General features: G+C 45.3%; 1 protein-coding gene across 1 annotated transcript in view; it reads left to right on the forward strand.

The window, feature by feature from the left end:
* Positions 1–7,397: 7,397 nt before the first annotated feature.
* LOC127914898 (neuroendocrine convertase 1-like) overlaps positions 7,398–27,358 on the forward strand; it is an 80,469-nt gene continuing 60,508 nt past the window's right edge. The window contains exons 1-3 of the mRNA XM_052492652.1: positions 7,398–7,510; positions 8,663–8,846; positions 19,206–19,298. Of these exons, the coding sequence (XP_052348612.1) occupies positions 8,670–8,846; positions 19,206–19,298 (270 nt within the window). The 5' untranslated portion in view covers positions 7,398–7,510; positions 8,663–8,669. The remainder of the gene's footprint in view (positions 7,511–8,662; positions 8,847–19,205; positions 19,299–27,358) is intronic.

Genomic DNA, 27,358 nt, shown 5'->3' on the forward strand with positions numbered 1-27,358 from the left:
CCTGCTCGGGGAAGAGCAGGGGCTGGTACCCCAGGGAACACTCAAAAGGAGACAGGCCCGTGGCAGATCAGGAAAGGGTGCTGCGGGAGTATTCCGACCCACACCAGCATTCCATAGATCCAGCTTGGAAAACACAGTGGCCCTCTGGAGCAGCTCGGAGGCCGAGGAGATGAGTGAGAACGGGTAGCGGTTCTTCACTGTTATGTCATTGAGTCCCTGGTAGTCGATGCATGGGCGCAGGGTCTTGTCCTTCTTCTCCACAAAGATGAACCCTGCGCCGGAGGGAGAGGACAAAGGACGTATAAATCCTGCAGCTAAGGAGTCCACAATGTAGGTGTCCATGGCCTTGGTCTCCGGTCCTGACAGCAAGTACAGTCATGCCCGGTCGGAGTGTTGAACACCTCCTGAAGGTCCTGGTACTCCGCAGGAATGGCGGAGAGGTCCGCACCTTCCGAGCCCCAAGGAAGACGCCCCAGGGCAGGTTGAGCTGACTTCAGACACTGGGCGTGGCAGAACGTCCTCCAGCCCATGATGGCACCAGTAGACCAGTTGATGAGGGGACTTGATGAGCAAGAATTGAATAGTCTCACTGTGATTCCCTGACATCGTAGTTTGATGGGAGTGGTAATATGAGTGACCAGGCATATTGAGTGCCTGTCCAGTGCTCTAACATCCATGGGAGTGGAGAGGGGCCGAGTGGGGATGTTCAGCTCGGAAGCCAGGATAGCATCCAAAAAACTCTCATCGGCCCCAGAGTCAATGAGAACCCAGGGAGATTTAGACTGGCTTCCCCACAGCAGAATGGCATGAACAGGGGTGTGAGCAAAGGAAGCATATGACCCACCAGAGTACTCGCTCCTACCAGTGAGCCTGATCTCTTTAAAGGACAAGAGGACACAAAATGACCAAGAGTCCCGCAATACAGACAACTCTTTGTGTTGATCCTGTATTGCCATTCCCCTGGCGATAGCACAGCTCTACCTCGTTGCATAGGCTCGGGAAGCGGTGACTCAGCCGTCTTCGGCGACTCTCAGGGAAGGTCGGGAAGCCTCGGGTTCTCTCGGCAACTGGGACTTCCCGGGATGATTCCTTGGGAGGAGATGGTGTTGCGTATCTGGCCTGGGTCTGCTGGGTCAGGCATGGCTCATACTATCAGGTTTGAAGGTAAGACCCAGATGCAGACTGTGTCGGAGTAACAATGTTTATTACGGCAAAAGGGCAGGCAAACAACAGGTCAAGGCAGGCAGGGGTCAATAACCAGAGTAGTCGGGAAAAAGAGAGACTGGGGAGAAGCATGAGCTGAGACGAAAACTGCTGGTTGACTTGACAAACAAGATGAACTGGCAACAGACAACAGAGAAGACAGGTATAAATACACAGGGGATAATGGGGAAGATCTGGGGTGACACCTGGAGGGGGGTGGAGACAATCACAAAGACAGGTGAAACAGATCAGGGTGTGACACTTGGGGGATCTACAGATACTGTTTGTCATGCTCAAGGAATGAGCAGCATTGTTTTTTAAAATGTTTACAGCAACAAGCCTGATGTCTACAGTAACAAGTCTGGTCTACAAGTTAACATCCTGGCAGTGCTGTGTGACCTATAGCCTGACCTGTGAAAATCATGTCCAATTCTACCATGAACTCTCTTTAAAAAAAAAGCTTTTTAAAAAAAGAGTCCCGTGTAGTTCGTACCTTATAATGACTTAGCATAATGAGCTATATTTTCCTTCATTTGGTCTCCTCCAAATAATATCTCCTCATTGTATTGAGCATAGTGGTAGTCACTTACTGTTATCTCTGCTTGATCAATTAACCTGGAATTTTGTGGAACTCTGCTTGATCAACTAACCTGGAATTGTGTCATGTTAAAGGGAAACAGTAACTGTTTCTTGGAAATAAAGTACTTTTTCACTTGTTAGTGAACTGACGTCCTCCTGCAACCACCATGGGAGACATGTGGATGAAAATGCATGTTGACGGAGAAATGAGTTGGGGCAACTGATGAGTGCGTTCTAATATAAATAAAACTGTTTGTCTGCGTGACACATATTACACAGGCTATGGAAACAACCTCATGCTATAGCTATAACTGTGTGGGTGTGAGTGTGAATCCCAATATCCACAGTCATTTATGTGATCAGCATAAGCATAAAAGAGAAAATTAACCCACCATAATTTTGGATTACTCCTCACCTTACCAAATAGTTATGTCAAACTGATGTGTAACAACACAACACCCCTGCCAAATACTCTCTCTTCTACTTTCAACAGAGAAGGAAGTGTTTGCAATGGAAGTCTAATTTAAATATCATGCCCAAATCATCTCAAAAATATTTTTGGGCATGTAAGCAATATCAATGAATCAGTCAAGCCTATTTATAAGCTCTTTTTACATCAGCCCGATGTCACTAAGTGCTATACAGAATCCCAGCCTAAAACCTCAAACAGCAAGCAATGCCGATGTAGAAACACGGTGGCTAGGAAAAACTCCCTAGAAAGGTAGGAACCTAGGAAGAAACCTAGAGAGGAACCAGGCTCTGAGAGGTGGCCAGTCTGGCTGTGCCGGGTGGAGATTATAACAGTACATGGCCAAGATATTGAAACGTTCATAGATGACCTGCAGGGTCAAATAATAATAATCACAGTGGTTGTAGAGGGTGCAACAGGTCAGCACTTCAGGAGTAAATAAATGTCAGTTGGTTTTTCACAGCCGATCATTCAGAGTTAAAGACAGCAGGTGCGGTAGAGAGAGAGTCGAAACAGCAGGTCTGGGACTAGCACATCCGGTGAACAGGTCAGGGTTCCATAGCCGCAGGCAGAACAGTTGAAACTGGAGCAGCAGCACGACCAGGTGGACTGGGGACAGCAAGGAGTCATCAGGCCAGGTAGTCCTGAGGCATGGTCCTAGGGCTCAGGTACTCTGAGAGAAGAGAAAGAGAAAGAGAATGAGAGAGATAATTAGGAGCCTACTTAAATTCACACAGGACACCGGATAAGACAGGAAAATACTCCAGATATAACAGACTGACACTAGCCCCCTGACACATAAACTATTGCAGCATAATTACTGGAGGCTGAGACAGGATGGGTTGGGAGACACTGTGGCCCCATCTGACTATACCTACTTTGCCAAAGCACAGCCCCCACACCACTAGAGAGATATCTTCAGCCACCAACTTATTACCCTGAGACAAGGCCGAGTATAGCCCACGAAGATCTTCCCCACGGCACGAACCAGAGGGGGGCGTCAACCCGGACAGGAAGATCACGTCAGAGACTCAAGTGACGCATCCCTCCTAGGGATGGAATGGAAGAGCACCAGTCAGCCAGAATCCCAGTGGAGAGAGGGGAACAGGCCAGGCAGAGACAGCAAGGGTGATTCTTTGCTCCAGTGCCTTTCCGTTCACCTTCACACCCCTGGGCTAGACTACACTCAATCATAGGACCTACTGAAGAGATGAGTCTTCAATAAAGACTTAAAGGTCGAGACCGAGTCTGCTTCTCTGACATAGATAGGCAGACCATTCCATAAAAATGTAGCTCTATAGGAGAAAGCCCTGCCTCCAGCTATTTGCGTAGGAGGCCTGCGTCTTGTGACCGTAGCGTACGTGTACTGTAGGTACGTACGACAGGACCAAATATTAATATATTTAAACATGATTTTAAGCTTTACAAAAACATAAACAATGCTTACATGTCCTTTGTTTTCTGGGGTGGTTATTGTAATCTCAATAAGGTATTTATATGTCATATTTGCCTGTATCAAGGGGAATATTTCAATAGTTGAAATTACTAATGAGTGACCTGAAATCTTACAGATTGTGACTACTCTTGGTCACTACCTGACTGTCACTTCTCTGTGCTCTATGGGTGTTTCTGGGAGCAAAGGCATAGAGGAATGGATCCAAGCTGCGGTTGATGAAAACCAGAGATCCATCAATCCTACAATTATCCTCCCAGAACACTCTCAGAGCCTTATTCTTTTCCAAGATGGCTGTCACTCCCAGCACATTCATGACACGGTGAGGAGTCCATAGAACGATGAAGGGCCCAACGATGAGGCTCACGAATCGGGTCGTCCTGGGGCTTCTGAAGAAAGCAGTTTGGATCACCCTTTGCCGGAGGCGGATATAGGCTGTGGCCATGATGAAGAAAGGAACTACAAACGCCAGGAGATTCTGCAGGAGCAACACAGCCACCAGCTCAGCGTCTGATGCAAAATCATACTTGCATCGGACCCATCCATTTATCACCGTCCTTCTCATCCCGCACCATTACCCCATAAGGGATGGACCCCAGCTGCCCCAACACAGTACAACCAGTAGCCCCCTCTCCTTTGCCACTCCCAGTCTGGCCCAGCTGTAGAAATGCACTACCTGGAGGTAGCGCTGGATGCTCAGAAGTGTGACAGTCAGCAGACCAGTACAGATACTGCAGTAGAAAAAGTATATGTTGAGCTGACAGAGCACTCGACCCAGGCTCCAGGTGAAGACTAGGTTGTAGATTCGCAAAGGTAGGGTAAAGATGCAGCCGAGTTCAACATCAGTTTCCGGCTCAAACTGGATAGATCTTGGTCCGACGGAGGACGACTATAACTGCAATCTTTCTGGGAATACCGAGCAGGCAGTACAAAGACAAGGCCACGCCAGGAGGCAGACCCCAGAAGGAGGCATTAGAGGTGGAGTTAAAGGTGGAAGAGTTAACTTGTTCCATTTCTACCAGTAAGGCAAACTGACCGGTCAACTGGCTCTCAGTAAAGTGAAACCCAGATATGTCACATGGGGTAAAAACCTAGCAATATTTTCTGAAAGTTCGCTAATTGTAATTGCAGAAGCTCGCAATTGCAGAATTGATCAAACCACAGTTCCATGGGTTAAGGTTCTCCAACCCTATTTTCCATTAAGTATGTAGGATTCCGTGTTTTTAAATCTACCCACTGGTTCTGAAACGGTACAAAAATGCAAATGCTTTCCTAATGCATCGGTCACATGCCAGTATTTTCAGAGCAATAAACAATGTAAGAATTCCCCCCCTGTTTACTATGTTTTATATATATATATGTTTTAAATGTCATGCCCTATCATCTCAAAATGATTGTATACTAAGTCACTGAGCAACACAATCCATTTAAGAGATGATTTCGGGAAAGGAAGCATGCTTAACAGGGGAGCTACAGATATGTTGTGCACAAGGAATGAGCAGCATTGTTTTTTAAAGTATTTTAATTGTAATGAGTACAGTAACACGTCTGGTCTACAAGTTAACATCCTGGCAGTGTTGCGTGACCTATAGCCTGACCTCTGGGAATCATGTTCAATTCTACCACAAACTCCCTTTAACGCTCTTTAAAAAAATGAGTCCCATATAGTTAGTGCCTCATAATGTATTTGCATAATGAGCTGTATTCTCCTTCTTCATTGGGTCTCCTCCAAAATAGATCTCCTCATTGTGCTGAGCATAGTGGTAGTCACTTTTATCTCTGGTAAAGCCCTGTGGCCTCTGCTTGATCAATTAAACGCCTGAAAGGCCTTTCTCCCCGGGCCCTTTCATCCTTCCGCCTGGGAGGGATAGAAAGTTATCAGTCTTTCCAAGCCGATATGCAGGACGGAAATAAGTAGTTTGTCTCTAAAAATGTACAGGTGCTTTATCAGCGTCGCAGTAGGCCCCCAGGCCGCATCTGCATTCGGTTTGCTGCTGCCGGTATGCCATTTGCTCCACGACCTATCTGGCCCCTTGTTCAGCCTGCCTGTGCCTGGGGCCTGCTGACATAGGGGGCGTACTGTACGGCTCGGCTCCTCCAGCTCCACACAGGGATTGACTAGGGCTAAGTCCCCTGGCGATGTTATTGATTTCAGCTAGGGTATTCTTACTGTAGATTGGGCCTGAGTGATGGTGTAGATTTGAGGAGCAGTGTGGGTATCCGTTTTCATATGGCTGACTGTTGAGTGTTTTGAAGGGAGCTGATGTGAAAGAGGATGTGAAGGAGGAAGAGCATAACCCGAGCAATGTGTTCATCATTGCTCAGTGAATATAGAGGGATACATCGAAATGGCAGCGATAAAGAACAAACATTTTTAAAAAATGTAATAGTCTAAGTAAGCTACTCTTTTAGGAAATGTGAAGCTAAATTATTCATTTAGGTAACCATTTCTTTCTAAGATTTTTTGTTTGTTAACGTGAGGCAGCAACAGTTCAGACTCAGTCAGAGGTTCAGATTCAGTCAGGTGCGAAACATCTGTATATATTTTACCGTGCAGGCGGTGAAGAAGGCTGGATCCAGATGGGTTATTTACAAAATATACAGTATGGACAGTATATGAAAAATAATCACTTTTCTTGTTACCTCAAACACAGGGAAAAATGGGGAAAATGCCCATAAACACACATCTGAATTGTATATGGCAGAGCTGTATACATGCATGTTACCTGACAAGCAGCTCTCCCAAAATAAGGAGAACGAGGAAAGGACCTGCCTAACCTGGCATAAACCATTCTCGCCTTTACAGGTGTATTCTCAAGGAACAGGGCAGAAATTTGACGAATTGACTTGTTGGAAAGGTGGCATCCTATGACGGAGCCACGTTGAAAGTCACTGAGCTCTTCAGTAAGGCCATTCTACTGTCAATGGTTGATTGCATGGCTATGTGCTTGATTTTATAGCCGAATCGACTCATTTGAAGGGGTGTCCACATACTTTTGTATATATAGTGTATCATTCTTCCCTGGGAAGTCCTTATGGCTTCCCTGCAGTCGATACGTCTAAAGTCTCCTATACATCCTTTAAAGGCCTAGTGCAGTTAAAACACGTGAATATCCTGTGTTTTATATATATTTCCACTCTATGAGGTTGGAATAATACTGTGAAATTGTGAACATTATTATAAGAGCTGTTTGAAAAGGCTACGTGAAATTTCAGCCTGTTTAGGTGGGACGGAGTTTTGGCCTGCCTGGTGACAAATGAGTTAATAGACCGATAAGAAAGAGAGTTCTTAATAACCTCTCTGGCAATAACAGCTAGTTTTCAGTTTTCCTCTCCCCACTCAGACCACTCCCAGACAGTCCTAGGGAAATTCTTGCTTGAAAAATTGCTCTTTGCTAAAAAAGCGAGTTTCAAACAGTCACAGAAATGATTTGACATTGAAATAAACATGTCTGCATTGGACCTTTTAGGCTCTGTGAACAGGTATGGGTTATAGCAGTAACTCAATGTAAAACCGTGAGCCCCGCACAATGGTGGCGCAAGTAAAGAGGATAGATAGAGGGATGGCATAAAAAGGCCGATAAAGAGCTGGTTTTGCATGAAGATTAAAGTCCACGTAAGGAGAGTGCTGTGTTTCTGCATTCGAATACATTTGCATTAAGGCCAAGAGATTAAATGTGTGGGAAGAGTGTGTGTGAAAGTGTGTGTTTTCATGCTCTGGGCTCTTATGCCAGAGTTCTAACCCGGTGCAGCATACGGGGAGAGACCAGTGAAGGATCAGACTCGGACACTTTCTGCAGCAGCAGGTGGGGGGGGTATATATACTGTACGCTACGCTACATCCACTCTTTGCATGTGAATTTGGGAAGTATTTGGGTCTATGTTGAAGGTTTGCTATTATTAAATGTTCCAGTATAATGTTATAGACCTAGGGAGAGGTTGCTGGGTCCTGTTACTAACCGTGCTCCTGCATTGTCACAAAGCCATAGACATTGTCACATAATATGACAACTTGCGGACTATGGTACTCCGCAAAAGGAATTCGCTGAAGGGGAACTAACATCTACACTATATGCTTGTGCTTGAATTAGGTTGGGTTGTTTCAGTACATTTACAGCAATAATTTGGCTAGTGGATTATTTAAATCTACACCACGCCTCTGACAGAGGATTTATACCTTGTTATACGTATGTACGAGCCTTTATTATGTCTTATAACAACACTTATGTGTTAGGTCTCGCTACGCATAACATCTTCAACTGTCTCAAATGGGCTGTTCTTTAGTCCGAGATGACTATAAGCCATTATAAAGGGGTATTGCTCAAGTCTTACAATGCATTATAATGTTATTCTCACTTAATAACTCATTAAGTTGAGCTGGTCAGGCTCAGGCAGGCACCTTCTTTTGCTTTTAAAGCAACAAATAGGAAGGACTTAACTTTCAGTTCTATTGGTACTATCGGTCTATTTCTGTTTCTGTAGCTGGATGGCCCTCAGGCCTGCATTTCCCCAGTCACACCCTCTCTGAAAGCGGGCATTATCATGCAGTGGTTCCCCTATTTATCTATTTCATCATGCTGGAAAGTGATTGTTGAATTTCAATACATAACTGATCATGTAATTACATTTAAGTCATTTAGCAGATAATAATGTAATTATTTATTGACCTCGACATTTTCCTGTCAAACTTTACTTACTCTTTTTACCCTTTGACCTTTTGATTTTGTTACAACATTTTGTTATTCTTTGGCTATGCAGTATCATAGCGAGTAAAAATGGCAATGCATGGTGCTGGTTAACAAACCATAATGATGTGTAACTTGTAAACACTATTGATTTTTTAATTGAGGATTTAGAAATTTAAGCTAAAATGCCATAGTTGCTCTCTCACAGTAACTCGCCTCAGGCTTTAACTTGGCATGAGTAAACCATGTTTCTGTGCATCTGTATGTTTGCAGGGCCTTGATGGACAGGGCGGTGATTGTGCTGCTGACTGTATGCTGCCTGATGCAGGGGCCTCTAGTGACCACAGGGAGGCAGCCCGGCACCAAGCAACACTTCTTCTATGCTGTGGAGATGGATGGAGGCACCAGAGCTGCACGAGCCCTGGCCGAGCAGCACGGACTACAGTTCATATCACGGGTCAGTGCATATTTAAAACCTGCCTTTATTACTTCATCCTATGGGCCTGCAATTTTCATTCTTTAAATCAGTTTTACTCAGGGGCTTTTTGTCGGGAGATGTGTGAAAGTGCTGACTTCCATTTCCATTTGAGGATATCTGACTTTCATCAAATTACAGCGGGCTTTCTGAATATTTCATATCTGATCACAGACTCCCTCTCACCCGCATACCCACACGCACGCCCACATGCACGCACGCACGCACACACATACACACACACACACACACACACACACACACACACACACACACTCACTTTCACTCTTACCTCTTACCGTCACTGGCCAACCTTGGAATCCTATACTAAAATTTGACAGAAGAAATCCAGTTGAATGTCTTTAGAAATTATTAGGCCTATATTGGCTTCCATTTTATCTATTGTCTTGTCGTCCGTCCGTCTGTCTGTATGACTGATTCGTACCATATCAGTACTGCCTTCTGTAAAGTGTCTAGGCCTATTATTCAGAGTGTTTGTGTAGCTGATGTAACGGAATTTTAGGGGACGTGAGATTGAGTCAAGTTTTGTAATTGTGTGGCTCAGTAGATTCTGTATGTCAATGCGCCAAGATATTCCGTTTTTTTTTTTTGTAGTTTGAGGTACAGTGTTAGTGTTGTACAGTATATGTTGTTTCCAAGTTCTGGTTTTGCCTGGTCAAACTATTGAAGGAGAGGGTGAGAGAGTGCGAGGTTATTGATAAGTGATCAGAGACGTGTCCTTTGCCCTGGTGGTCGACTCCCTAATGGTCACCCTGAGGACGTAAGCACATCTCAGCCTTGGCTCTGGCCGCTGCTGCCTGGATCATGAATAATACATTGAGTTGACCTTTATCAGGAGTTTATTGGACAGTGCCCCTCCATCTTGAGCTCACACACACACACACACACACACACACACACACACACACACACACACACACACACACACACACACACACACACACACACACACACACACACACACACACACACACACACACACACACGCACACGTGTATATGTAGCCTCTCTTCTCAGGTATTAATCTTGAGCTCATACACACACACGGGCGCATACACACACACACACAAACGTACATGCACGCACACACACACACACACACACACACACACACACACACACACACACACACACACACACACACACACACACACACACACACACACACACACACACACACACACACACACACACACACACACACACACACATATGTAGCTTCTCTTCTCCCTCTCTTTTGCTCTCTCTCTCTCTCTCTCTCTCTCTCTCTCTCTCTCTCTCTCTCTCTCTCTCTCTCTCTCTCTCTCTCTCTCTCTCTCTCTCTCTCTCTCTATTTGTGTATCTTATAGTCTCAGCAATTTTGGACTCAGCAACAGAGGAACGCCAAGCCAACCATGTCAGGTTCCTGTAGCTCCTCCAATCTGCTGACTGGCCTGTTTTACCTGTCGCCACAGGCTGATGCTAAATGTCAATGACATTAAATCCCTTTGTTAAGTCAAATCCAATTTAATTGTGTCACCGGTGATTTGCTCATTGCATGCATACAATATTGTGTATCAAGACCGGCACTTCACAGTTGACTGTGATATTTTTGAAAAACATTGAAGTGAAATGAAAAGTTTGACAGCACGGCAGGCTTTTGGAGGAGGATATCTGCTTCTGGCATTCCAGTGGTAATATTGTATGAACGGAAAGGGAATCAAATGTCTCTTGACGCTAGCACTCAACATATTGGTGGTCTCTTTGATTTTAGTAGTGCTCCTAGGAGAATGTCATCAGGTTTCTGTGCATTGTATTGTACTGGTTTGACATATTCATTTCAACTGGGATATGACAAAAAAAAGAAGCAGCGAGGTAAGAACAGAGACAGCATTTTTGACATTATATATTTTACAACAATACACTATAGGTCTCTTTATTTTGTTAGGCGCACTCTTCAATAGTGTATAATACAGCGTAGCAGACAGGATTGTAGTCATTCAGGAAGTAAACGGACATTTCCAAATTCTAGCTTCCCTTATTGCTTTTCAGTGGCTGAATTTTTAAAATAAGAATGAGATTTTCTGTTTACTTCCTGAATTGACTGAAAAGCAATATTGACCCCCAACACTGATAGCAGAATATTCACCTTTCTATTTGGGATTTGATTTGATTTATTGACGGTCACTGGGGAGATTCAAGAGGACACTTTGCAGTTTGCTGTCCAGATTTCTCAGCTCTCTTCTTCTTTGGTCCGGATGATGATGGCCGTGATTAAGCGTCATTATGTTGTTTTTCTCTCACCATACTGTACGGCTCCCAGATTTTTACCTGAGCAGTCATTTCAAAAGGGCCTTTCAAGATTCCTCTCATTTGAAGGGCGGTATTAAAACCTTCACCAAGCCTGTACTTTAGATGTCTGAACGTCAGAAAATCTTCAGTTGAGGCGCGGTGAAAATATAGAACAGGAAAAAAACACATTTTAAGTTCGTTTTAGTTCTCTCAAGAGAGGATCAGGATGTGAGTTGTAGTATCATAAACTCCCCCTCATGCATGTGTTTGTGTGATACAGGTATTCTTCGAAACCCATGTAGTATACGATTGCAGTTGTCCATTGTTTATAATTGTGTTGTGTAGCCTTTTGTGTGTGTGTGTGTGTGTGTGTGTGTGTGACAAGAGCACGCTCAGACAGGGTAGGTAATAGCAGACATTACTGGTGTGAGGTTTCAGACATGGAAAACAACAGGATCGTTCTCAACCGCTTCACACGCACGCACGCACGCACGCACGCACGCACGCACTCACACACACACACACACACACACACACACACACACACACACACACACACACACACACACACACACACACACACACACACACACACACACACACACACACACACACACACACTTCTCATGGCCCCCGGCAGGTGTGAAAGCTAGTCATGCACACACACACACTCCCCTTAATCTCTTCATGCTCATTTCATTACACAGAACATCAGACTGACTCAAAATACTGTACAGGCTTAAGAGCCCTCGCACTCGCATGCGCAAATGCATTCTGCATGTGTATTTGCAAATGTGTCGTATCATGTTATGCCCTATTTGTATTACTGACTCTATATAGTGTGTATATGTGATAGTAGTATATATGACCGTGCGTGTGGGTGGTGTGTGTGTGTGCCTGTGGGTGCGTGTGTGTTGTTATTGTGTACTCTGAGACCAGGAAGTCCCTCCACTCTACCCAGTGGTGAAAGGCCTCCCAGAATTCCCCTCTCTCCAGTGATGTGGAATACTGCTGCCAGATTACCATGTCATTACCATACCATTACCATAACATTACCCAAGCACAGCTTGTGTTAGTGTCTGTGGACATTGTATCAGCTCATCAAGAGATTCAACACCCCCCCCTCCCATGCCTATTTTAGACATAACCTACCTTCCACCTGTCTCTCTCTACCAGTCATACATGTACTCTTGAGGTGTGTTTTCGATCTGAGTAAAGCACATGTAATTGATGTAGAGAACTGGATTTACTGAGCTAAATGAAATCAGAGGGCTCAGAGATCAGTTAACTCGGCTGTCATACACGGTTAAAACTACCTTTGAACAGGGCTTAGTCTGTATATTGTACCTCGTTTAGAATCTCAATATCCTTTCAACAGAAGATACAAACCTGCGAGTTACAGACTGACCAGTCATTCTAGCGAGCGTGCGATATCAAACCAGGACATGTAAAATGCGTACTGCAGACAAGCGTAAATGCTGCTTACATGTGCTGATGCAAATACAACATTGACAGTATCTGGCTAAATTATGAGAAAATTCTGGTAAATACACAAATAAACACATTCTATAAAGGTTTCAAAGTAATGGACACGTAAGTCTCCTGAACGGTCTCCATTCCTGAAGTGTTCATATGCATGCTGGCTGAAATGCAATGACCAGGTTTCTGTATGGCATGGAATAGACTCCAAGGCACAACTCTCTTTCCTCTCCCTCCTCCATCCACCTCTCCCTCTCTCCTGTGTCCTCTCCCTCCCTTTGCTCTTTGTCCAGGGCACTTAGGGGCACACGGAGGAACACCAATACTCTAATGGCTACGAGTGAGGCCCCACTCCATTAGTTAGAGGGCTGAAGGTTCACTCTCTCTTTCTCTCTCTCTCTCTCTCTCTCTCTCTCTCTCTCTCTCTCTCTCTCTCTCTCTCTCTCTCTCTCTCTCTCTCTCTCTCTCTCTCGCTCTGTTTGTGTGTGTGTGTGTGTGTGTGTGTGTGTGTGTGTGTGTGTGTGTGTGTGTGTGTGTGTGTGTGTGTGTGTGTGTGTGTGTGTGTGTGTGTGTGTGTGTGTGTGTGTGTGTGTGTGTGCGTAATGGAGGCAGGTGATAGCCATGGCATGAGGGTGGGCACCGCTGCACCAGCTGCACACTATAAAAGGCACCGTGTTTATGTTGATTCTACTGACTCGTAACTCCTCTCCCACCTGTCCTACTCATGCCTCACTCTCAGCTGTAAAGACAGGGAGGAAAAACAGACAGACACAAAAAAAGAGGCAAAGAGTAGTCTCTGTGGAAGATGTCGATGCCAGTCTCTCCCTTCCAGGTGGGAATGCCAGGGAGAAACGAAGGACGAGGAGGAGGAGAGAGCAGAAATTACGTTGGGTGCTCTCTCTCTCTCTCTCTGCAATGACCTGGTGCTAATGCTAATGCTAACCTTCTAATGCTAATATTAGCCCTAATAGGGTGTAGGAGCAGAGGGTGGATTGGACCGGATGGGACACTGGTCTGGGGTCTCCATTGGGGACGGGCCAGGGAACAAAGGAAGCCTTTGATGCCACAGCTATCCCTCCTCATCAGTTCAAAGGGATATTCTCTCATTCTCTTTCTCAATCTCTCTTTCCAGCTCTCTCACCCAGGTTAAACACAACTGCCCTACTCTCCAACCCACCTGCACCACTCTCTCTCTCTCTCTCTCTCTCTCTCTCTCTCTCTCTCTCTCTCTCTCTCTCTCTCTCTCTCTCTCTCTCTCTCTCTCTCTCTCTCTCTCTCTCTAGGCTGAGATGATGTATGGCTGCAAAGGCCACATGTTGGCCGTGTGATGGATTAAAGCACTTTGTAGGAAAATGACTGAGAGCGCCTCAGCACCCCCGAGTCCAGCCTTTAATAAAACTCTCTTCCATATTGAAATGGAGAGAGGAGGGGAGAGAGGAGGAAAGAGAAAAGGAGAGAGAGGAGAGAGAGAGAGAGAGAGAGAGAGAGAGAGAGAGAGAGAGAGAGAGAGAGAGAGAGAGAGAGAGAGAGAGAGAGAGAGAGAAACGCACAAACACATTTACTCACACAATGCTCACACAATGCACTCACACAAAGGCTATGTGGAAATAGACTTGCAATGAGAGATATTGCTGTAAAGACCTTTTAGCATAGGGGGTTTAACATTGTTATAATGGTGATATTTAGAAGAAATTAGACTTAAATAAATGCACTGAAAACTAAGACATGCACTAACTTTATTTAAAAAATGTTTTTGTTAGATGAAAGTCGTTTTTTTATTGTGCGGTGTTAAAGTCATGTAATGGTAATTTTGATTCGTTGGTGGGTTAATCATGGTCAGTGTATTAGCGCTGTTAATGGTACTCTATTCAGATTGGTCAGTGTATTAGCATTGTTAATGGTACTCTATTCAGATTGGTCAGTGTATTAGCGTTGTTAATGGTACTCTATTCACATTGGTCAGTGTATTAGCGTTGTTAATGGTACTCTATTCACATTGGTCAGTGTATTAGCATTGTTAATGGTACTCTATTCACATTGGTCAGTGTATTAGCGCTGTTAATGGTACTCTATTCAGATTGGTCAGTGTAAGGAAGCATGCTGTCTTCCTCTGCTCATCATTTATTGTTCATCCAACCACAGGCAGAAACGAATTAATATTTCACCACTGTGGATAAGCAGTGTGAGGAGGACTCTAGATTAGTGGGCGATATAAAGATGCTTGAAAAACACTACCACAGTACTACCCTTCCTTCTGTGGTAGCAGCAGAGCAGACTTTCATCTAAAACACCTTTGTCCAACTACATAGCCCAGATTTCTCTACCAACCATGAGGCCAACAAGACATCACTGCTTACCCCACCTACCCCGTCCAACATGGCATCATCACCCCCCCCCCACCACCACCACCACCACACACACAATCTTTCTCGCTCTCTCTACACACAGATGCGCACACACACACCTGGTCGTATCTCTTAGTTATGGCTTCTATTGGCTTCCACAGGCCTAAACCCCTGTAGAGCAGTAAGCATACACACCAGCTGTCTCTCTCTCCCGCCACACGTGGCTCTTGCACACTGCCTCAGTGACTCTTGATGTCTCTGTTTGTTTTTGTTATTCTTCCACGCCGTCCCATCCCTTCCTCTGTCTTTCGGAGGCTGTCAGTGGGAGTGGCTCATGCGGCTTGTTTGATAGATGTGTCATAGAGCTGTTTAAACCCATCCTATGGCGGATATAGGATGCATCCCTATTCCCTTAATACTGCACTAATTTTGATCAGGGTCCATATGGCTCTGGTCAAAATGAATGCAATATAGAGGGAATAGGGTGCCATTTGGGACGCAGACTTAGAATGGAGGCGGGCATAGCTATAAAGTCATAGATAGGCTGCTACGCATCAGTGTATTATGACCTGTTAACTCAAAGACATTGACTTGTAGCCCTTTCCTGCACTCCAATAATCAAATTGCCCTCTAGAGGCCTCATGGGTGGAATGTTATTTATATATTTCATAATTTCATGATTAATCAAAAACCTGCCGAAAATCCAGTGTTTCTATGTCAAACGGTTTCGGTTTCTTCTGTGATGTATACAAAGTGTATAATATTGAATGCAAACTCAAAATTGAATAAACTTTCTCCTCTTTATCTGACATGGTACAGGTGCCTTCTTTTATTTAAGCCCATAACCGTGAGGTGTGAGCTGTATACTTTTGTTTCAAAATTGATTTGTTTTAGACTACCAAGAAACACTTGATTCAGGCCACTGCAGTAAAAGGTTAAAGGTTAGATGGTGTAGTGTAGTCACTGGGTTAGTGCAGATTTTGATTGACAGGTAACGATAGCAGGCACAACATGCCAGTTGCATGGTACAGATATAGCATCTTAATTTGACCAGTGTTGTCGCAGAGGTAAAATAATCCTGCAGCAACAGGAAATGTGAATATATTGTGTGGATTATGATTAATGGACGTTCATGTAAGGGTTAATACCTCTTCGTTAGGGCAAATCAAGACCGGCATTTTAAAGTCGAAATTGCAGACTTTAGAATACTTTTTTAAACCTTGAATACACCACAAAGTGTGCATTTCCTGTAGTGCAGAAAAATGTGATAAGGCGACAGGGTGATCAAATCAAGGTCCTACACCGGTATGTTGTGATGCATATGATGAGCAGTGACTTCAAGCTTTGATCAATGCACACGCATAAAGAAGCATATCTTAAGGACGGTTTCGATACCTAAACTCTACGTAGATAAACACAAGCAGACACGCTGTTACACGCACATGCACGGATGCACAGACGCATGCACACACACTCAATTAAGGATTCCTTTTTCTGTCCATTACGCAATGTGAATATTTCTTTCCCCCTTGGTGGTCCTTATTGCAAAAGGCCACTTCCATAAATTAAAATTAGATTTTTTTCAGGTTTTAAAAAAGCAACATGTTTTCCCTTCAGTTTTTTAATCTCCCTTTCTCTCTTAAAAGAGGGACTGGCAGAAATAGGTGCTTCTTTTCATAGCTCAGAGAGGTGAAGTGCTCTGTGAACTAGGATCAGAGTGTGAAGGCTGAGAGGTTGGTTGGATGGCAGAGATCAGTCCTTGGCCATCACCCTATGAGAATAAAGGATGTAGCTTGTGTTGTATTAATATACAGTACGCAAACATCAAGGACCCAGGCAGTTCCAAGACCACCACTATACTGTGCGGCTTTACACCACTCAATACAGAGCTATCAATATCAGGCTATCGAGTCAACGCATTATTTTGATGACTCCAGACCAAAACACAACCTGAAGCTGGACTGATACGTTGGCTGATGGGTTATGAGATAAGCTGGCGTGTTAACACATAGAGAGGGTTGTAGGGACAGAGGCTTTGTCTGCCATGATTAGTGTTCTCTCTCATTGGTGTGCGTGTGTGTGTGTGTGTGCGTGTGTGCGTGTGTGCGTGTGTGTGTGTGTGTGTGTGTGTGTGTGTGTGTGTGTGTGTGTGTGTGTGTGTGTGTGTGTGTGTGTGTGTGTGTGTGTGTGTGTGTGTGTGTGTGTGTGTGTGTGTGTGTGTGTGTGTGTGTGTGTGTGTGTGTGTGTGTGTGTGTGTGTATAAGGCAGGCCTTATACTTCCACACTGGAGGACATGAGTGAAGGAGTGGATAATTGATAGTGACAATTCTCTCCCCGCTTTAATTGCTGGTGGAGAATTAGATTACCTTTTCAAAGTGCCTTCATTAGCAGGGGGAAGATCCAAACCAACTCTAACTCTGATTGTCCTCGTATTGTTCTCCGCTGAACCTGCCCTGGCAGGGTGGCTGTGTTTACTTTGGTGGGATTGGGTAGGGATGTTTTGGTGGGAGTCATCAGGAGATGGATGCAGTCATTTTGTGTCATGTAGGTTGGCTTCTGTGTTGTGTGTTCGAGTACAGCACCATCCTGAGTCAGAAGCCCAGCTCTATACCCTATCACTAGCCCCAGTCATACCCAGCCCCAGTCATACCCATCCATATCCGTCACTATCCCCATCCGCACCCCCAAATCTATCCCCATCCCCATTGATCCCTATCCCTATTTCTCATCCCCAATTCTATCCCCAGCCCTAGTCATCCCCATCCTATAGTCTCAGTTCACTCACCGGCCCCAGTCAGCTCCACCCGCAGTCCCCGTTTCCAGCCTGCCTCCTACTGAGTCTAATGGAGTGTGCAGGAGCCAGGGGAGTCGCATGGACTCAGTACAGCTCAGCTGGGATCAGGACTGCCAGCATTATAAACTTACCGTGTGATTATTGTCAGAGCGGGACTCTGCTGCCCGGGGGGTCTGCACTGACGGGTACTGTGTCACTGAGTACAGCCAGCCTGGGAGGGCAGGAGGGAGGAGGAGGAGAGAGAACGGAGGGTAGAGAACTCTGACTGAAGAGGGAAAAGAAAGCAGAGGGAGGGAAGGCTGAGATGATACATGATGTGGGAGATAAAGAGAGCACGTAGGGGGTGATATATAGAGAGAGGAGGATAAGAATAGTGTGAGAGAAGAAAAAGAGAGGCAATAGGGAAATCAGGGAGGGAGAAAAATGTTGAAGAAAAAGGGATGGGTGGAGAGAAGGAGAAATTAGAGGAAATTGTTAAGCGTGCAACCGTGTGCTGTGATATTGTTTCTCTCTCTCTCCATCTTCCTCTCCCTCTCCCTCTAAACGGTGGGGATGTAGCCTGTATCTGCCAAGGAAAAGGAACTCAATTTGAGACAATTTACTCGGCAGTCTCGGGCCTGATGTACCTTGGGGACAGAGAATAGGAGAGAATGAAACTGAAGGAAGATAGAATCAGCAAGAGACACACACACACACACACACACACACACACACACACACACACACACACACACACACACACACACACACACACACACACACACACACACACACACACACACACACACACACACACACACACACACACACACACACAGTCCCCAAATACAACCCCCTCCCGTTCAAGGCACACAATTGCCACAAAGTAGATTTCACTTAGTTAGGTCTCCCAGGCGAGTCAAAAGGTTTGAGTATATACGGCTTGGAAATGAAAAGCCTGGGATTTGGCCAGATGAAATGTGGGCTATTGGATTTTAGCACCACCACCTCATTGAGCAATTCCACTACAGAGACAGATGGTCAGGGTAAATGTCGAAATCATGTTGTGGAAGGGGTCACAAGGGTTGCAAAAGAGTATCTTCATGATATGCTCTCGTTTCTCCACTTAGCTCAGGTGGAATAAAATCATAAACCTCTACAACCCTCTACGTAACTGCAACTTCGGAAAAGAGGTCCTAAACCGCATACTGTGTATGGCTGCACTAGACATGAATGTAGCGATACTATAGTCAGGTGCTAGCATAGCGTTTGATGGTGTGGTTTTTGTTTGTTTGTGTGTGTGTGTGTGTGTGTGTGTGTGTGTGTGTGTGTGTGTGTGTGTGTGTGTGTGTGTGTGTGTGTGTGTGTGTGTGTGTGTGTGTGTGTGTGTGTGTGTGTGTGTGTGTGTGTGTGTGTGTCAGTCAGTAACATGTCTGTGCTCTATCCAAACAGATAGGCAACCTGGAGGGCCACTTCACCCTGAGAGACAGCAGGGGGCGCCCTGACAGAGCTACCCTGGTGAACACCCTGGCAGAAAGAACAGGGGTGAGTATCTACTGCACTTCAGGTAGAATATTTAACCACTGATCTAGGGTCAGATAACCATATCCCTAATCCTAACCATCAATGGGATGATAGAATAGCTGCCCCCATATCAGTGGTTAGAAGAAGCTATTACCAACTCCATCTGCTATGAGCACAGAGAGACACATAACACCAACAGTGCCTGTGTTGTATCCATACTGTATATGCATACATTATAGTGGGGTTATATGTTATGTGGTTATATGTTGGTTTAGTGTACACTGTCTGTAGAACATGGTAGGAAACTGATGTGAAACAAGAGTAAAGAGAAACTATTCCGCTTTTTTTTCGATGTGGTTATTGGATATACTTACCTACCACGGCCCTGTTCGAAGCGAATTCACACCAAAGCATGAGTTTTAATTTTACGCAGCATGTATATGTAAATGAGGGCTCATTTAGTTTTTTCGCTAGTGCTTTAATCAAGCCTAGTGTTGATGAGAAAAAAGAGAAAGTGTGTGTTGATGTTTACCTCTTTGGTACAGAGCCCCCCTAACACCTCCGCCTCCTCCCCATCCCAACCCTTTTGTACCACCTCCATCACCCCATCCCCGCTCTGCATAACCCTCCGAGCATGCAGCCTCCTCACACCGAGGCGTTGCTAGGGCAACTGTCACCCGCGGCGACATCCCATGACAGCATGGGGCGACTGGAGGGGAGAACGGGGCTGTGGCACATCCTGTGTCCTCTCTCTAAAGTCGCCTCTCTCTTTCTCCCCTGTAGACCTGGCCCTTTACCAAACCCTGCGCCCCTATCACACTCGTCATTCACTGTCCTGACCCCTCACACACACATGCACGGATGCGTGCAAGCACACACACACGCTCTCACGCATCCACAAACAGACATACACATTTACGCACAACACACACACACACACACACACACACACACACACAATACCCCCTACAGCAGAGAGAAGATCCTCTAACTTTTACCATCTGAATCAGACTCCGTGTGATTAATTGAAGTAATTTATGCACAATCTCTAGTGACTCCCATGTATGCTTCATGATTTCATTAAATTGTAAGTTTAATTACTTTTCTAGCATCTTAACTTTAGGTGAAAATGAATTCACACTCTGAAATATTGCATATTTGGTAATGAATCTCAAACGTAATGGATGGCACAAATAATGTTTTGTAATCATGAAACATTGCACACAGAAATATTGCGTGTTTACGTTGTACCACCGTGGTAGTTTCCTTGCTATAACCCTCATTATACAGGTATATTGTATTTGCATTACATTTACGTTCTCCTCTCCGTTCCCATTGGTTGGGGGTTGCCGTTTAACCCGCCTGTTCAGAATGTACTATGGAGTGGAAATACAGCTCTGACATCACTCTCTATAACATGATCACCTATGTTTAGGAGTGTGAGACCTAGAACTCCTGTTTCAGACTAATATAATCTGCTTAATTGTATTTTGGAGGGGTTTAAAAACAGTCAATATTTGAATAGGTTTATGAGAGACTTTTATTTGTGTGTGTGCGTGTGCGACAAATATAATTGGTGTGCTACCTGGGCTGTAGCCAAGGCCTGCTGCTCTGCTCTACAACCCCTGAGCCTCAGCTTTTCTCTGACTTGTTTTCAGCTCAGTTGACAGCGTCCAGTGGATGTGTCTACCAGTATAATGTACGTGAGCTCCATGGGGCTTGCATCTTTATTTGATAGGATTGGTGGTTAGCCTAGTCTGGTTGTCAGTCTTGGGGTGCCAACAACAGACCATTATGAAATGCAGAAGCAGTCCCAGAAGCAGTCAACCAATGTAGACCATCTTGAGTTTTGAGTTGAGTCTTATTTCATGTTTAAAGCAATAAACTGAGACACAAGAAATGTATAGTAAGTTATACTATGACATCCAGATGGCATAGAGATCAGTGAGTCTGTGGATGTGATGTGAGGTCAATGTGGGGAGATTGTAAACAGACATTATCTCTCTCAGAGAAGAGAGAGAGAGAGAGAAAGAGAGAGAGAGGCATGGTGGAGGAATGGTCCGTTGTGGTCCCCGCGAGGGAGTGTGGGTTTGTCACCATGTAATCCCGACTCATGCAGCCTGAGCAAAGCAACAATTAGCCATTGTGCTAATTACACTGCTAATTATATGATTACCAAGCCCTTGGAAAGCCGCTCATCACAGAGATCTTAGAGGTCTGAGACAACACGCAGATAAGGCCTCAACGTACGCACACACGTGCATGAACAGCACACACTCACACCTGCACACATAAGCGCGCACACACACACACACACACACACACACACACACACACACACACACACACACACACACACACACACACACACACACACACACACACACACACACACACACACACACACACACACACACACACACACACACACACACACACACAGAGACTGGCTGACTGAGTCTGCTGTGCTGAGTGTAGCTGCTAGGCTAACTGCAGTGTGAGTGTGAGCCTTCAGACGCTCTGACAGTAATATCATTTCCCAGTCTTCAGAGGGCATATCTGTGTGACGTAAAACAGAATGAGATCAGACTCTCTCTCTCTCTCTCGCTTGCTCTCTCTCTCTCTCTCTCGGCTCTATGACACACACTCTTGATTCACCTGTCTCAGCCATCTCACCTGGATCACGCTCCCTGGGGGAACACACACACACACACACAGACTGATTCTCAGAGACTGAACTCCACAGTGACCTTTTACGGAGCGTCTCAGACACAGACCCCCCACCGGCTTTTGACCTACACACATGTTACTGCTAGTGAGGAATGAAAGAACACACACACACACAAAGGCACACACATGCACACGCACACTCCCAGTGTACATCCAAATCACCCCCAGTGCAGAACACACTAATACACACTACTAATACACTACTTCATTGGTGCGAAACCTGAAAGATGTCAATAATGGAGCAAACGCAAAAAAACAGGATTTGAAGCTATAAATCATTTGTTTACAAATACCCCAGTCACAACGAAAGTAAAACAAAAATATTTTTAGGTGCTTTTTTCTGTGGTAAAGATAAGGTCATTTTTTAAAATGTAGAATTCTTTTTACTAATCTCATTAAGTTAAATCATATAATAAAAATGGAATATATCGTTATTAAATTACAGAAACATTACACACTGTGGCTTTAATATTCCTTCATTTATACACACATACAACACTGTATGTACTCAAATACAGCTGACTCATGTACACACACTGTAAATAACAAAAATAGCACACACTCAGAATAAGGATGGTGTTCTGTGTCTACAGTGTTTCTCTTTGATGATTTCCCTGCCGTTTCAACCTCATTGTTGTGTAGAGGTTTGATTTGGCTTCTGATTCTAACGATACCCCACAATACTCTCCTCCTCTCCCGCCCTTCCCCCTCTCCATGCTCCTATCCTCCTCCCAAGGATGGAAAAACATTTGATTTATTTTCTCTCTCTTTCTCTCCAACCTCTCTCTCTCTCTCTCTCTCTCTCTCTCTCTCTCTCTCTCTCTCTCTCTCTCTCTCTCTCTCTCTCTCTCTCTCTCTCTCTCGTGTTGTGTGTTTTTTTTAAGACTCCAGTCACATCCGCAATCCCACGGCCCTATAAGGAGCTTTCACGCTTTTTGGTTTGCTTTAGATGTTTAATACCCCTCTCTTTTGTGTCAGGGAGCTGGAGAGGCGTTAAGAAGCGCTGATAAACCCACTTAGATCCCTTCCTGGCCCGTCACCCCGGCCTGCCAGGCCGCTTTAGCAGGGAGCTGATCTGTGACGGCCTGCCACTCAAACTGAGAGCTTCTGAAGGCTGACACAATAGAGTGAGCAGCACACAGGGCCTTGGCGGAGGGAGAGATGGAGGGAGGAGAGGGAGTCTAAGAGGAGAGGGGAGGGAGGGAGAGATGGAGGGAGGAGAGGGAGTCTAAGAGGAGAGGGGAGGGAGGGAGTGGGAGAGGGAGTCTAGGGGACTAAAGGTGCAGGGAAAGAAGGCGAGAGGGGGTAGAGTGTATCTTCCTTATCCCTCCCCTGTCTTCCACCTTTGCCCTCTTCTTTCTGCTCTCCATCCTTCCCTCTTTCTCTCGCCTCTGTCATATCCTCTAACCTTCGTCCTGTCCATTTGCCTCTCACATTCAGCCTCACTCAATCTCCATTTTGTCTCCCACTCTGGTCCATCCTCCCTCTCTTCATTCTCCACCTTTCTTTCTCCCTATCACAGCCTCATCCCCCTCTCTGTGTTTTCCCCCTTCTCTCCCTCCCTGTCTCTTTGTCCGTCAACCTCCCCCTTTCCTCTCCCATGTCTCTGTGGTCAGGCTGTCAGTGAGGGAGAGGATGGAGAGAGGAGAGAAGGAGGGAGAGGAAAGAGGAGGAGATAGAGCCCAGTGGCGTGCGTCTAGGCGTGGGGTGGCAATGCTAGTGGTAGCGTTGGCGTGCGACCCCACTCCGCTTCGCCATAATGGGCTGGGGCAGACAGACAGACAGCCGGCAGAGTGACAGGGAGCGGGGTGATTGACAGGGGCACACTGGCGCTAGCGCCCGCATCCCAGGGGGCCGTGGGGGGTAGTCGAGCCCGAAATGTCAGCCGTGATATCTGCGCAGTTCCCAGTGTCTGCTCTGCCCGTATCGCACGGCTGCAGCTGGCTGCCATCGCCCGCCCTCACTCACACTCGTTCCTGCTCTCTCTCTCTCTCTCTCTCTCTCTCTCTCTCTCTCTCTCTCTCTCTCTCTCTCTCTCTCTCTCTCTCTCTCTCTCTCTCTCTCTCTCTCTCTCTCTCTCTCTCTCCTTCACTCTCTCTTGCTCTGTCTCTCTCTCTCACTCATTCCCTCACTTTCGCTCATTCCTGCTTACCTTCTGTCCCTCTGTCTTCCTCCCTCTCCCACCTGTTTATCATCCCTCTCCCTCTATCTCCTTCTTCCTCACACTTTCTCTCTCGCTCTCTCGCTCTCTCGCTCTGTCTCTCGCTCTGTCTCACTCTGTCTATCACTCTGTCTCTCACTCTGTCTCTCACCCTCTTGCTGCCTTTCAGAAACACACATACTCTCTCAACCAGTGTGTTTATCATAGCTGTCTCCTCATCTCTTTCTCCATTAATCTCTCAGTCTCTCTTTCAGCCTCCCCTGTTCTCTCTCCATCTGGCCACACTTCATTGTGATTTGGAAAATGTCAGCTTCAGGTGGTCATCTTTTGTTTTGAACTTGGGTTTGCATTACAATGGCTCACTTTGTGTTCTCTATGTGGTAGAGCGAGAGAGAGAGAGGGAGGAAGAAAGAAAGAAAGAAAGGGATTTTTTTTCTGGGTATAGAAGCAATAGGCTTTGTTGTGTGTGTGTGTGTGTGTGTGTGTGTGTGTGTGTGTGTGTGTGTGTGTGTGTGTGTGTGTGTGTGTGTGTGTGTGTGTGTGTGTGTGTGTGTGTTGTGTGTTTGTGTGTGTGTGTGTTTTTTTATGTTTGCGAATGTGTGTGCGGGTTTGCGAATGTGTGTGTGTCTGTACAATGTGTGTGTGTGTGTGTGTGTGTGTGTGTGTGTGTGTGTGTGTGTGTGTGTGTGTGTGTGTGTGTGTGTGTGTGTGTGTGTGTGTGTGTGTGTGTGTGTGTGTTTGTGTGTGTCTGTGTGTGGTGTTTTTATGTTTGCTCATGTCTGTGCGGGTTTGCGAATGTGTGTGTCTGTACAATGTGTGTGTGTGTGTGTGTGTGTGTGTGTGTGTGTGTGTGTGTGTGTGTGTGTGTGTGTGTGTGTGTGTGTGTGTGTGTGTGTGTGCCTGCATACATGTCATTGCTGGATGATGAATGCATTGACTGTGGAGGGGTCAGTGTCACAGACTGCATGGTCAATGGCCCACGTCCCTGGGGCGGAACGTGAGTGAGCCTCCCCAAAGACTCTGAATCTGCCATTAAGACACATGCACACACACGGGCACACATGCATGGACACACACACACACTCACGCACACTCATACACACACGGCTCCCCTGTGAGTGTGCCGTTAGGAGCTGGCAGGCCCAGGTCCTGACAGAGAGCGATTAGCTCCCTATCATGTGTATTGATCACAGTGTCCTGGCTGGTCCTCTCTGGGAGGGGAGGTGCTAGGTACAAGGGCACATGTCCAATCAAATGGCCATTATCTCTCTGTGTGTGTGTGTGTGTGTGTGTGTGTGTGTGTGTGTGTGTGTGTGTGTGTGTGTGTGTGTGTGTGTGTGTGTGTGTGTGTGTGTGTGTGTGTGTGTGTGTGTGTGTGTGTGTGTGTGTGTGTGTGTGTGTGTGTGTGTGTGTGTGTGTGTGTACTAGTAGACTGAGGAGAATGAGTGTGTATGAGGAAGTGGGCAGCACTGCTCACTTGGCTAAGCTGTGATGGCTGGCTCGGTGAAGGACATAAGGGATTGGGAGTGGTATTTGCCAACAGAGCACCAGGGGTGTGTGTTTGTGTGTGTGTGGGGGGGGGTTGGAAACATTGTTTAGATTCCCAACCCCCTGTCTCAACCTAGCGCATGTCTCCCAGTTTCCTCATTGTTTTTCCCTGTGGGGATACAGACGTTGTTGCTGCTATTGGAAGCCTTACAAACACACGCACAGTGGCAGGTGTCACTGATGGCAGGAATAAGGGTACCTACCTACCTACACTGTCAGAAAACTGTAATTTATACGGTCATTTGGGGTATTGTCAATAGTAAAATACTGTGAAACGTTTTACTGCAGCATACTGTAAATTATGGTGATTGTGGGGAAATGTGGGTGGAGAAATAATTGCTGTACTTTGAATGGTACAGTAATTCCATTCTACAGAATACATTACCGTAACGTATTTTTGGAGCGCCAAAAACCTTTTGACAACTAGTGGATGCATGGTATTGTCGACTCTGGCTCATTCACATATTTTGAGTCGTGCCTTGAAAGAGGCTACATTTGCGCTCGTTAGTGAGAGTGCTGTGCCAATTTAACTAGTATGTGGTAGTAGTGCCCCGTTAATTTAAAATGTATTAGGGACAGATTGGAGTGGCATCAAGTCTGAAACATTAAATTGTTGAGCATTTTGACGTATTTTTTCGGTCTGATTTGCCCTGTAGTCGCTGACATCTTGGAAGCCTTTGTTAAGGTCTCTAGAAGTGCATGTGATATAAAATAGCAAATATTCACATAGGCCGAAATGTGTAAACAAATGACCTAGCAGCCAATCTACTTGCACCAATCCTATGTAATTACAGTAAAATACTGCGAAATACAAATCTCATCTCCCCTCAATTAATTCCATTCATCCATCCATTCATTCATTCATTAGAATTACAGTAAAATGTGACTTTTTTACAGTATAATACAGTCAATTCTACGGTATTGTACTGTTTGCTTTTACACATGTACTTGCTTTTATACTGTATTCAGATTACAGTAGGTGTACTGCAATATGAATTACATTAACTTACTTGCCTTTTTGCTAAGTTACTGTCAAAATCACTGCAACCCCAAAGACCTCAGTCTTCTAGGATGGCACTGGCAACTAGATGTTGTTGGTTGCCGCTACAAAGTCCTTACTTATGTAGGTACCCATATATTTATCCAAATAAAAGTGTTACCTACTCAGCTGTGGCATGTTGCTAGTTTTTAATACAGACCGGTGAATGGGCTGACTGCCCCACATCCTCAACCTGTCTGTGTGTGTCTACAGTACCTGGTTGTGGGGCCTGTGCCAAGTTTCCCATTCCCCTCCACCCAGGTCCATTCAGCAGTAGGCAATCATTCACACACTCCAGCCAAAAAGAGGACACATTTTCAAATGGACATGTGAATTAGAGGAATTCACTGTCTGTAGGCGTCTCGCATAGCCCAGTTGTATCTGTTGTTGTTGTTATTGAAAGTGTGGCTATTGTTGTTGTCTTTGTTGTTGAAGAAAACTCTGAAAAACACTCTGGAAAATGTAGCTTCTCTAATCAACATTATGATGAAGCCTTGCATGGTTTGTCTATAATTGTTATTCAAGACTTGAAAAGCCATACACATACATTGTTTGCCATGACTTGTCCTTTCAATGTTTCGTGATATGTGTAGATACGTCTTT

This window comes from Oncorhynchus keta, chromosome 34, assembly GCF_023373465.1.
Source record: "Oncorhynchus keta strain PuntledgeMale-10-30-2019 chromosome 34, Oket_V2, whole genome shotgun sequence".
NCBI classification, from domain to species: domain Eukaryota; kingdom Metazoa; phylum Chordata; class Actinopteri; order Salmoniformes; family Salmonidae; genus Oncorhynchus; species Oncorhynchus keta.